This window comes from Urtica dioica, chromosome 11 (genome assembly GCF_054948205.1).
Source record: "Urtica dioica subsp. dioica isolate 48M chromosome 11, U.dioica_male_clone48M_v1_H2, whole genome shotgun sequence".
Classification (NCBI taxonomy): domain Eukaryota; kingdom Viridiplantae; phylum Streptophyta; class Magnoliopsida; order Rosales; family Urticaceae; genus Urtica; species Urtica dioica.
The window spans coordinates 16,718,897-16,731,833 of NC_142766.1; the positions used below are offsets into that span (position 1 = coordinate 16,718,897).

The following is a 12,937-nucleotide window of genomic DNA, read 5'->3' on the forward strand; positions in this document are numbered from 1 at the left end:
ATCAACGCTCTGCAACATCGGCCGACGCTCCACCCTCTGCAACATCGACTTCGACACTCGCCCACCCTCTGCAACATTGGCCGACGCTCGTCGATGGTGATGGAAAACGGGTTGTGTCTATTGGATTGGATTGGTGGAGCTTGTTAGGGATTCCAATGGCAGATTTGCTTGATTTGATTTGTTCTTTTCAATTTGCAAATTTTCTCTTTTCTTCTTCTTCTTCTTCTTCTTCTTCTTTTTCTTCATCGGAGTTGCTGGTGGTTTTGAGTGTATGAGATTTGTTTCAGTGATTGTGAATTTGTTGAGATTTTTGGTTCTTGTGAATTCTTATTCAGTATTGTAAATACAACATTGATTTACAGTTAATATCAATTGTTTTTATTGTAAATGCATTGTAAATACAAAGCATATTTACAGTTAATACCAATTGTTTCATCGAGGATGCTTCGCTGTTTTGAATCAAATAATGGGCGTGTTTGGCACAGCTTTTTTAAGCCTGTTTTTGCTGTTAGCAAAAACCAAACTGCAATCTTACTGTTTGGTAAAACAGTTTTTAGAAAAAATTTCAAAAACGATTTTAAAAATTGTACATGAGTCACAAAAGCTAAGAATCTTAGCTTTTAGAAAAAGCGTTTTTGTAATCGATATAAAATTACTTTAATATCCTCACATGATTATCCATAGCACTGTTAAATATTTATTTTATGTCTATTTTAGTCTTTTTACTATAATATATTTATTTTATCAAACGCTAAATTAGTTTTTGTTACCAGCAACAACTGTTTTATAAACAGTTTACCAAACACCTTGTCAGTTTTTGAAAAAAACTGTTTTTTTCAAAAACTGAATCTAAAAGCACTTTTTTTAAAAACAAAGCTATGCCAAACGATGCCAATATTAAGTAAATAAAAGAATATATTTACTGATTTTATTCCATAATTAATAGCCTCGAAAATAGAAACAAACTTAGCTAAAGTCAACGCATATCTCACGTCCATAAAATCCTGAAATACACGTTAAAAACTCTTTCCAAATCGCAAAGATTCAAATTAAAAAAAAATCTTTAATTAGTCAACTTAATTAATAAGGCTAAACGTGTAAAAAAAATTCAATTAATAAGCTGCCACATAAGCACGATGGCTATTTACGGGAAATTAACGAAAGGTTGGCTAAAACCAAATTGCTAGTGTTTAAGATAGCTACGTAACCAATTATTTGTATCTAAAACCTGAGTTACTAACCACTTTTTGGACGAGAGATTTTTGGATGTTAAGAATGTAAATGTGCATATAATTAAAACGGTCATGTGTGATAAATAGGCTATTTTATAAGGGTGCATTATGTATATAGTCAGATCTACAGTTTCACATTGTTATATAGTCAACGTTTCGTAAATCTTAGATAAATAGTCAGGTGCATGTATTTAAATGTGTAAATTAACGTAAATATCCTACTTTTTTATTTCAATAAAAGGGCAAACTAAAAATATCACGTCATCTTTATAGCTATTTATAATTATCTAATATTTACAAAATGTTGATTATATAACAATTTCAGACGTTTTAGTTGACTAATTACTTATTTTTATTTTATTTTTTGAAATGTTAATTTACACGTTAGTTAATAATATTTTTCTATACTTTTTTTTTGTCTTCTAAAAGATTAATAATAAAAAAAAGTTTCGACGGAAATAAACACTTACGAAATCATCGCGAACAAATTTATAACAAACTGCAAACATAATAGATGATTATTATATAGTTAAAACTAGGAGTATGTTTATGATGCACTCCGAAACACAAGATATTATCGATTACAAAAAAATAGAAAATATATAGTAGCAGCATTCCATTAAAACCACAGATGATATTTTCCTTTTCTTAAAAAAGAGCATATAATTAATAAACCGCTACAATAATAATTGATACGCGATATGCGTCATTAAATCATCGAAAAATAGATTGATATATGATGCAGAGTAGATATCAGATTTTAATAGAAAATTTTAATATTTTATTTCCTGAATTTTTTTTTATTAGTAGTAGGTTATATTTATGTAATAGGTATATATATATGAGACAATTAAGTCAATAGGTCAATAGTCTATCTCTTTTTAAAATATAATCAAAGTTTCATTTTATTAACAAATATCTCACCAAACCCGTACTTTGGGTTTTTCCTGTGCAACTTAGGTGGAAGGTCATTAACTAACTAAAGACTAAAATTAAATGACTTAAGTTAATTTAATTTACTCTTTAATTAATTAATTTACTACGAGTTTGATGAGTTATTTTTTTTAAATAAAGAGTAAATGGCGACAAAAGTCCCTAAAGTTTCCGGAAACAGCTAAGTTGGTCCCTATTCTTTTTTTTTTACGGCGAAAGTCCTTCATGTTGAGTTTTAGTCATGCCGTTGATCCCCAACCCCATTTTAGCGTCAATTATTGACGATGTTATAGCGAAAACGTTAGTATTAACTGACTGTGGGTTTTAAGTCGCAATTTAAACAAATAAAATGAAAGAAAATTAAATAAAATGAAACAAAACAGAATAAAAAGAAATCAAAACAAACCAAAAGACTATCGATAAACATTTCCCCAAATTCAAAATTGAAAACCCTAGAATAAATTCCATCTGCAATTCAGTGTAATCAGTTCAGCACGAACTCAAATGGGTGATGAAGGTTCAGCGTCGTCGGTATATAGCCACTCACAGCGCACGTCGAGGCGAGGAATCACTGGGAGTCAAAGCTCGGTATCTCATGGTCGGATAGTTAATGGGCGTTGCTCGTGTGGTGTCGTGGTGGTGCAAAGGACGTCGTGGACGGATTCAAACCCAGGTAGAAGATTCCTTGGTTGTTACAAGAAAAAGGTAAGTTATCGGATTCAAACCCTAGTTTTTTGTTTGGTAGTTTAATTTCGGTATTAAACTAGGTCTGAGTGATGTAGGCAGATGGTGGATGCACAAGTTTTAGGTGGGTTGACCCAGACATTTGTGAGAGGTCAAAACAAGTCATTCCTGGGCTACTGAGAACAATTAACCGCTTGGAGTTGGAGAATCGCCACTACAAAGAACAAGCAGACGCATCAAGTGTTTGTAGCAAAGATTGTTGTAGCAGAGTTCAAGTTGTGGTAAAAGAACCTGTGAATAAGATGTTGTACATAAATATTGGAGTGTTTGTTGTGATGTTTGTAGTGATAGTATACAGTTGTCGATGAGTGGTAGTGTAATTTGTAACTGACTTGAGTTGTAATGAATTGGTATCTGGTTTGAATGTTATGAATGGCAAGCTAAAATTGTAAGGAATTGGTATTTGGTTTGAATGGGAACTCTGGTTTGAATGGCAAGTCTGAATGTTATGAATTGTTATCTGTATTGGTACTGAATTGGTTTGAATGGGAACTCTGGTTTGAATTGGCACTGCAATTTAACTCTAATTGACACTGAATTGGCACTGTAAATTGACACTGAATTGGCACTCAAATTGCACTGTAAATTGACACTGAATTGGCACTCAAATTACAATCAAATTGACACTGCAATTACACTCAAGTTGACACTGAATTGGCACTGCAATTTAACTCTAATTGACACTGAATTGGCACTGCAAATTGACACTGAATTGGCACTCATATTTCACTGTAAATTGACACTGAATTGGCACTCAAATTTCACTGTAAATTGACACTGAATTGGCACTGCAAATTACAGTCAAATTGACACTGCAATTACACTCAAGTTGACACTGAATTGGCACTGCTAATTTCACTGAATTGGCACTGCAATTACATCATAATAAACAGATTCCAAAACAACATACTAAAATCTAACAAACCAGGTACATAATCTGTTTTCAGCAGTATTCCAACAAAACAGGTATGCACACCAAAACAACATATAAAATCTAAACTTGTGACTGAGCAGTTTGCTTCTGTCTTCTCGCCCTTCTGTTGATTGTCTCTGGTGCAGGGTTTTTAGTCTTAGGTCTTCCCATCTTCTTTGCTGGCTTGACCTGTGAAACAAGCAAATCAGTTGTCCAGATTTAAATCTAAAATGTTACAAGTCAATTCAAATTGTACCTGACTTGATCCTGGATTAGAACAGGTTCTCTTGGAATGGCCTTCTACACCACAATTGCTGCAGTGATTCTTTTGCCCCCTCCTAGACTGTTTTGTTGCAGTTGTATACTCTGGAAATGGCCCAAACCCAGGAGCTGCCTCATCACCTGTTCTGTTCCTTTTCTTCTTAGGTCTTCCAGGCAATGTCATTTCTGGTGGTGGCAGAATTATGTTGAGACCAGGTTCTGGCCACTTATCTGGACTTGCCATTGGCTCAATTATCACACTGTAACACGCATTGTGAGCCTCACGCTTGTACCAACTGTCTACATACTCATAGTCTTTGAGTCCAGATGCCCATATACATGTCAAGGCATGTGGACATGGTATGCCAGACAGTTGAAACACCCTACAAGTGCAAACCTTAAGCCTCAAGTCAACAACAAAAGACTGTGAGCCTTGAAAGTTAACCTGGCAATTGAAAACAATGTAGTCTTAATCACACAGATTACAATGTATTGTTCATGTATTGAAAACAATGTATCAAAAGTACCTGGAATTTGGAATTTCCAGCAAGTGTGGACTGACAGTATCTTGATACAGTCTTGTGCTTCTCAATTATCTCCATGATCCTAGGACCAACTGGTGTTTTCCATTTCTGAGCTGCATCTCTTTTTTTTGCAAACCGGCACATTAGCCAAAACCTAATCTTCTCTAACAAAGTGACTATAGGTTTGTCTCTGGCCATGAGTATTGCATTGTTGAAGCTCTCACACAGATTGTTCAACAGCATGTCACTTTTGACAAATGTTTTGAATTGAGACCTACTCCACTCCTTAGGGTTTTTCTGACTAAGCCACTCAAAGGCCTTCTCATTCTCATCTTTTAGCTCAGCCATTTTGAGCTTGAATTCTTCTTCTGTTGAAGCTCTAGCACAGTTCCACATCAGTTGCTTGAGTAATAACCCCTTGTGTTCCTTCTTAAAGTTGGCATGTAAATGCCTAACACATAATTTAACTTCTGCACCAGGAAACACCTCTGCAATAGCCCTCTCCAAACCCTTCTGCCTATCACTAATCACAGTAAATCCTGTTGAGTTTTGTATGCCAAGATCCTCACTGAGAAGCAGCATGAACCACATCCACGTGTCTGTATTTTCCTTCTCTACCACGGCATAAGCAACTGGGAAGCATGAGTTGTTAGCATCAATACCCACGGCAGCAAGTAACATGCCCTTGCAATATCCTTTGAGAAAGCATCCATCAAATCCCAATAAGGGTCTGCAACCTCTATTAAACCCCTCCTTGCAAGCATTCAAACAAATGTACACTCTTTGAAACAGTCTTTTGTCATCAACTAAGTCTGTTTTCAGTATAGCTGTTGAACCTGGATTAGTTGCAAGAATTTGCTTGCAATAATCTTCCAAAATGGCATACTGGTCTCTAACTGAACCTTCTAGAGCATCTCTGGCATTCTTCCTGGCTCTAGTAAACACTGGATACGAGACATTGGTGTAATGAGCTGCAGCAGCTAGCTCTTTGAAGTTCTGATAGTCCATGTTAGGGTTGAGCCTAAAGTGCTCAAGGAACTCAACAGACAACCACTTACTCGTGACTAATTTATTATCAAACACTAGTCCACAGTCATGATTGTCTAAAAGAGTGTTGATTCTCATAGTCCTATTATCAGAATTCTGAACTTTAGCATATAACGTCCAATTACAGCCTTGTCCAGTGCACCTAGCTCGTACTCTGGTTTGATCATTATGCACATACTTGAATGACCTATGTTGTTTAATGAAAACCTCTCTTAACGTGCATCTCAGAGACTCAACAGATGGGAAAAGCATACCCAATTTGAACTTGAACTCTGCTAAGTTTGCTCGCGGGTTGAACGACCTCCTCGACGGCTGCTCATCGTCTTCGTCGTTGAGGCTCTCAAGCTCGCTCTCTGACCTAATGCCTTCAGAGTCTTCGCCTGGACCACCCTCACCTTCTTCACATGCCTGATTCACCGACGACCACCATTGCTGAGGGTGCTTTGGATGTCGATCTTCGTCATTCTCTTCCTGGCCAACATATGCCTCCTCTGCGAAGTCAAACTCATCACCATTTCCTTCTTCAATTTCGGGTTCTTCGATTTGGGTTTCTTCGATTTGGGGTTCGATTTGGGGTTCTTCGATTTGGGATTCTTCGATTTGAGGTTCTTCCATTTTCAAATGGCGGTTTTATTTTCAAAACTCGTTCTTTTGGTTTGTTTTGATTTCTTTTTATTCTGTTTTGTTTCATTTTATTTAATTTTCTTTCATTTTATTTGTTTAAATTGCGACTTAAAACCCACAGTCAGTTAATACTAACGTTTTCGCTATAACATCGTCAATAATTGACGCTAAAATGGGGTTGGGGATCAACGGCATGACTAAAACTCAACATGAAGGACTTTCGCCGTAAAAAAAAAAGAATAGGGACCAACTTAGCTGTTTCCGGAAACTTTAGGGACTTTTGCCGCCATTTACTCTTAAATAAAACAAAACTTTGATTAAAATCTTAACAGAATATAAGAAATTGGATAATTACAACAATTTTTTCTATATATAGTACTAATATATATTGCTTATAATACTCTGTACGTATATATATATATATAGTAATATATATATATATAGTTAGTTATTAGTTATATTTATATGTAAGTATGCTCTCTGTAGATATAAGATATTATAGTATCTTTTCTCTCTCTATATATAATTAATTAGGTTAATTTAGTATGCATGGGATATTTAATATTTTATTATTATTAGTTTATGGTATTAAATTAGTTTTAGTTATTAAGGTTTTCTTATACTAGGCTTTTAGACCTCTTTGTAAAAGAAGATTTTGATTATTGGGAATTTTTTTTTCCAAAGAGAGAATTCTCTCCCATTTTTTTGTTTTCGGTGTTCTTTACTAATTAATGAGTACATGTCACCCTTAATTTGATATTCATAATCTAACGAATCAACATATTTTGAAAGAATCGTTTGCCAATAATTCGTGCGCGAATCAATTACGATCGTGCTATGGTTTTTTTTTATTTTTTTATTTTATATTTATCTTTTCCACGGCCTCTCCCCGCTACATAAAAAATAAAAGAAAATGATGGAAGATCTGATATATTAATAATTAAGACTGAGCCACCATAGGTTATAAAGTATCATAACGAAATAAGAAATAATAACAAGAATAACAAACACTATCTCATTTATGACAATAATAACATTTAAAAAAAAAAAAAAAAAAAAAAAAAAACTACATTTGATTTGTACGAGAAGAGCTTTCATCCAGTTACACATATCAACAATATTCCGCAAATACGTTTTAGCCAGATTACCAGGCTAAGAAAGCAACACCTATAGTACTCTAATGCCGTTTCAGTGGCAGTGAAAACCAAGACGTGTAGACTCCAAATCCCATGCAAGAATGGGAACAAGCCCTCGGAAAATTCCTCGAAGCTGCCTGTAATATACTCTACACAAACGTACTTTTCTTTACACAATTACACAAAAATGGGTAAAAATAATGTTTTTATTTTTTTCTATTTTACCATATAGGTATAATATACACGTATATAGTCCATTAATTTTCCTATATAAGTCATTCATACATACATCTCTCACCCCCCAAAAAGAGAGTACTTTCTTGGGTTCATGTCTTTCTCTCTCGCCTAATTTTTTTTTTCTTCCTTCATTTCCTTTCAAAGACGATCTCATGGACGGTTCAAACGACGAGCGTGAGGCCTTAAACGCCATGGAAAATGGCATAATTAGTGATAATATTAATAGTCGTAATAATGGGAAGAGTGGTTTAGGGTTGTCGAAATCGAGAACTCCTCAAACCATGTCGTCGTCGTTGCTGAGGAAGAAATCGGACCCGATTCTGATATCAAAGGTTCGTTTCCAAATTCTGAGAGATTGCCTCACGAATCTCCAAGAGGTTCTTCTCGGCACTAAGCTCGCCATTCTCTTCCCCGCGATTCCTCTCGCCATTGTCGCAGACTATCATCATTTTGGCCGAGTAAGTTTTTATACATAAATGCATTTGAAATGAATGTATATGTATCTTTGCCGTTGTTTTTGTTTTGATTCTTGGTAATCAGTGTAGATTTTTTTTTTTTTTTTTCAATTCTTTAAGAAGACTTTTGTTACAATTAATGATATTTTATTATTATTATTTTTTTTTAGGTCTATTCTTATTATTGGTTATACTGTTCCTATGTTGACGCATTTGATATCTGTTATTGTGCCACGTAGCCATGGATTTTCGCTTTGAGTTTGCTTGGACTGACCCCACTGGCGGAACGAGTCAGCTTCCTAACTGAGTAAGTTTTTTATTCGATAAAAAAAAAAACTGAGTAAGTTTTTTAATTTCATATTTACTTTCATTGATATACTTGTTATTAATTTTTAATTGCATTTTATAAATCAATGAAAAAACAGTTTTTTTTTTTTTTTTTTTTTTTTTTTTTTTTTTTAAGGAAATCAATGAAAAAATTGTTACACGTGTTTGATTTTACGAGAATTATTTATTTTTATTTTTTTTTGCTAATTTTTTTTCTTGTTGAGAGAGTCTACGTGGACATTTACTAATAATGTGTTTTTTTTCCTCTCAATTATTCAATAATGTCAGACAAATTGCCTACTTCACTGGTCCAACAGGTACACACACATATATATTATATATACACTTTCAATATCTCATAATATTCATTAAACACGTGTGTAAATATATATATATATATATATATATATATATATATATATATAATCTAAACTACAAATATATATTTGGCAGTTGGAGGGCTATTGAACGCAACATGTGGTAACGCAACAGAGCTGATAATAGCATTATTTGCTATCCAACAAAAGAAAATAGACATCGTGAAATACTCACTCTTGGGCTCAATCCTCTCCAACTTGCTTCTGGTTCTCGGAACCTCTCTTTTCTGTGGAGGCTTGGCCAATCTCAAGAGGGAACAAAGATATGATAGAGTACGTCATTAATTACATACACAAAAAACAAACACATATATGACCAGATATATAACATATACATACATATTATATCAGAAACAAGCAGATGTGAATGCTACGATGCTTCTTCTTGGGCTGTTGTGCCACGTGTTGCCGTTGATGTTCAAATACGCCTCGGCTCCGGGGATTTCCGTCGCTGAATACACACTTCAGATGTCCAGAGCCAGCAGTATTTTCATGCTCATTGCTTACTTTGCCTATATCTTTTTCCAGCTCAAAACTCACCGCCAATTGTTTGATTCTCAACAGGTATTTATACCATAGCTTATGTATACGTGTGTGTCTATGATAACTAAAATGTAACGGTATATTACATATAGTCATATATACATTTTTATATTTTATATGCTGAACTTTTCGTAAATACTAAGTAATTGATCACATTCATATATTTATATCCGTAAATTGACGTAAATATCACACTCTTTTGTTTCATGAAATGATAAATAAGGAATGTCACGTCATGTTTGTGATCATTTACCTAGTATTTACGAAAAATTGGTTATAGTAATATGAAAATGTAAATTTAAGTAGTTACCTAATTATTTGATAAAATAATGCTATAGACAATATGGCTAGAAAAATATAGTGATATAGTCACTTTTGTTGTCCTTTATGTTGTCTTATGGGAATTATATATATATATATATATATATATATATATATATATATATATATATATTAATATTGTCAATATCCATTTTTTCACATGTTTATAGTCTCTCTCTCTTCCCTTTTTGTCCATTCTGTTTATTCTTCTTGTACCTTAGCCCATATATAAAGTACGTTGTATAATTATATTCAGATGTAATTTTTTATGTTGACTAGATTAACATTTTCCCACGTATTGATGAGTCTTCAAATGTGGACCTTCCTTTTGCGTAAACGAAAAAAAAAAGAGTACATACATTGTTGTCCTTTTCAAATAATTTGATCCTGATTCAACAACTAATTAAGTTCGTGCATATATACGTTGGAGAAATTTCCTTTAATCATGTTTAGCTCTGTTGATTAATTGTTTTTGGTGTAACAAACAGGAAGGAGAAGAGGAAGAGGAGGAAAAGGCAGTGATAGGATTTTGGAGTGCGTTTAGTTGGTTGGTTGGGATGACAATTATCATAGCTTTGCTCTCTGAGTACGTTGTGGGCACAATTGAGGTATGTTTAGGCAAACCCTAATTCCTTTTGTCAAATTTATTTTACATTATGATACATTTTCTCATCATTTTTGTTGTTGTTTTATAATGTTTTTTTTTTTATTATTAAAATGTGATTCCTGAATTAGGCTGCATCAAGTTCATGGGGGATTTCTGTTAGTTTTATTAGCATAATTTTGCTACCGATTGTCGGTAATGCCGCGGAACACGCCGGATCAATCATTTTTGCCTTGAAAAATAAATTGGTATGTCACAAAAGATTACGTATATATTTTTTTTTTCGATTTGCTTTTTTTAACTAACGTGCAATCTCACTAACAATTGAGTTTTGATCTTATTTTTGTGATGTGTAGGACATATCCTTAGGAGTTGCTTTGGGCTCAGCAACTCAAATTTCAATGTTTGTGGTAAGAATTATATTTTTGGATCGGACCAAAAAAAATCCATGAACCAAAGATATACATATTTTCTCTATCAACTGCTTCATTAATCAAATTATATATCAGGTTCCATTAAGTGTAATAGTCGCCTGGATAATGAAGATCCCAATGGACCTAGATTTCAGCCTCATCGAAACTGGCTCGCTTGCTTTCACAATAATCATCACCGCTTTCACTCTACAGGTTCAACTTCTAAAATTTTACAACTTCAAATTTGTATAATGACCTATCACCAAAAATTCTAGATATTTAATTTGTATTCCATTAAATTTTTTACAGGATGGAACTTCTCATTACCTAAAGGGATTGATTCTTTTCTTGTGCTACGTCGTAATCGGTGCTTGCTTTTTTGTCCAGAAAACACCACTTAGTAAGCACATGCCTATGTAAATATATACATGTATATATAGAAAATAAATGGTTATAATGAGATATACACTCTAATTAAGACTTCAAGAGTGTTTTCAAGTTTCTTATCAAGCTCAGAATTTCTCATGCAAGGCAATGTAGCTTTCAATCTTGGAACGGAAGGAGCCTCAGCCAGTTGATCGATGAATCAACGTAGGCCATTCTAGATTTCCGTTTTGGCCTTATCGGAAAATCCCACGACGAGAAAGATAGCTCAAACGAATGGGTCCATAAAGAATGAAAGTTAAGGTAGTTGAGATTGAGAGTATTTGCAAGAAAAGTTAGCTATGAGTTGAAACTCCGAGATTAAAGTGTTTGTCACGGCATAGACTTTTTCTCATTGTAATTTTTAAATAAATGCTTTATTGTAATTCATTCAGAACATTTCGGTTTTTTTTATATATGTATGCATGGCTTCACTTAATCATGCCCATGCATTAATTGTCAAATGTTTTGCAAAGATATAGATGCGACTTAGTCGCGTCTGTTTCAGTGCCCGTCATATGGCGGGAGTTTATTTTCGTGTCCTTGATATTGAGAAATAGACGTGATTAGTCCGTGCGTCTATATACTTTTAGGGGCGGAACTTTCAGATGCGAAAAGAACCACACCATTAAAAAGAAAAAAATATTCAAGAGATCTTACGAAATTTAAAACATCACTGTTACTGTCACAATTTGTTTTAAGAAAAAATATATACCCCACATTAATCTTAACAAGATACCCGGCTCAAAACAAGATGCGAGTCAAAATAGTTTCACTAAAAAATTCATCATCTTAAGATGGAAAGGGTAAAAAGCTAGGTATCAATTTTAACAATAATTAAGCACCAACCCATGTTTGGCAAATCATGTGTAAGATTTATTTTCGATCTCTTAAATCTCTTGCACCTAATAAACATATCTAAACACATGATGCATATAGTATTGGCTGATTTAGGGGGATTCAAATCTTCATTATTATAACAAGTTTCATTAGGAAGCAAATAGATCGAATATATCATGAAATTGCCAATTTGTACAGCTTAACAAGTGGTTTGCAGAGTCATCATAAGACGTGCCATAAGGCATTTAGTTGGCTTGAGCCCAAAGTCTCGGATGCCTAGCAGTAGGGTATTTGTTTGTCTTCAATATGCTAAGAGCATAGTTGTTACTTTGTCTTCATTATGCTAAAATGTTTGGTGGATAACCTAGCTAACCTATAAAATTATAATATTGTACATTTAGCAAGGTAGTGATCTGAGCTTCCTATATGTTAGCTTCTAGAGTACTTTCTAATGCATTATGGCATCGTTTGACAATCAAGTGCTATTTACAATATATAGCTTTGGACTTTTACGTAATTTGTCACTAGTTTTGATCAGCCGTTGGGAAGTTCGTTATTTTTTCATCTAGTACATGGTTATGTTAAGTATTATATTGTTACATTTTCATGTTCTAAATATATGTTTGATATAATTTAATAGATAAAAAAAATTATATTATAGCAACAAATATAAAAATAATTAACGATGACTTTAATATTTTTATTTTTATTTTTGCTTTAAATATAGTATTTTTTATATGTAAATACAAATTTATAATATATTGTTAATATTTCTAATTTTCTCCACTATATTATAAACTTTATATGATGTAAACTATTTTTTTATTTGTAATCTATATCAATCATGAATAAACTTTGTTATGGGGAACCGGAGGAGAAAATAGCGAGAGCTTGATAAACCCATGACAAGTGTTTTTTTAAGGTAATATATATCTTGATGGTCTTCTTCGCCCCAATAGGAAAGAATAATTTTTCATATATGA

The 12,937-nt window shown here is 33.4% G+C and overlaps 3 protein-coding genes across 5 annotated transcripts; 1 reads left to right on the plus strand and 2 right to left on the minus strand.

Moving 5' to 3' along the window:
- Nucleotides 1–3,903: 3,903 nt before the first annotated feature.
- LOC149381750 (uncharacterized) lies at nt 3,904–4,685 on the minus strand. The gene is made up of 3 exons (XM_089601421.1): nt 4,611–4,685; nt 4,084–4,528; nt 3,904–4,001 (listed from the first exon to the last, which is right to left on the minus strand). Exons 1-3 carry the CDS (start codon nt 4,683–4,685, stop codon nt 3,904–3,906), a joined length of 618 nt encoding a protein of 205 aa, XP_089457547.1.
- Nucleotides 4,686–4,689: 4 nt separating this feature from the next.
- On the minus strand, nt 4,690–6,269 carry LOC149381751 (uncharacterized). The gene is made up of 2 exons (XM_089601422.1): nt 4,762–6,269; nt 4,690–4,720 (listed from the first exon to the last, which is right to left on the minus strand). Exons 1-2 carry the CDS (start codon nt 6,267–6,269, stop codon nt 4,690–4,692), a joined length of 1,539 nt encoding a protein of 512 aa, XP_089457548.1.
- A 1,447-nt stretch (nt 6,270–7,716) lies between these two features.
- Nucleotides 7,717–11,572, plus strand: LOC149381752 (vacuolar cation/proton exchanger 3-like). 3 transcript variants are annotated; one of them, XM_089600708.1, is made up of 11 exons: nt 7,717–8,109; nt 8,346–8,413; nt 8,722–8,750; nt 8,887–9,083; nt 9,162–9,374; nt 10,163–10,282; nt 10,410–10,526; nt 10,635–10,688; nt 10,788–10,904; nt 11,001–11,091; nt 11,208–11,572. In XM_089600708.1, the coding sequence occupies exons 1-11, from the start codon at nt 7,804–7,806 to the stop codon at nt 11,267–11,269; spliced, it is 1,374 nt and encodes a 457-aa protein (XP_089456834.1). In that variant the 5' UTR covers nt 7,717–7,803; the 3' UTR covers nt 11,270–11,572. The 3 variants fall into 3 exon arrangements, with proteins under 3 accessions (XP_089456834.1, XP_089456835.1, XP_089456836.1); XM_089600709.1 differs by having other exon boundaries at nt 11,223–11,572; XM_089600710.1 differs by having other exon boundaries at nt 11,232–11,572.
- The last annotated feature ends 1,365 nt before the right edge of the window (nt 11,573–12,937 follow it).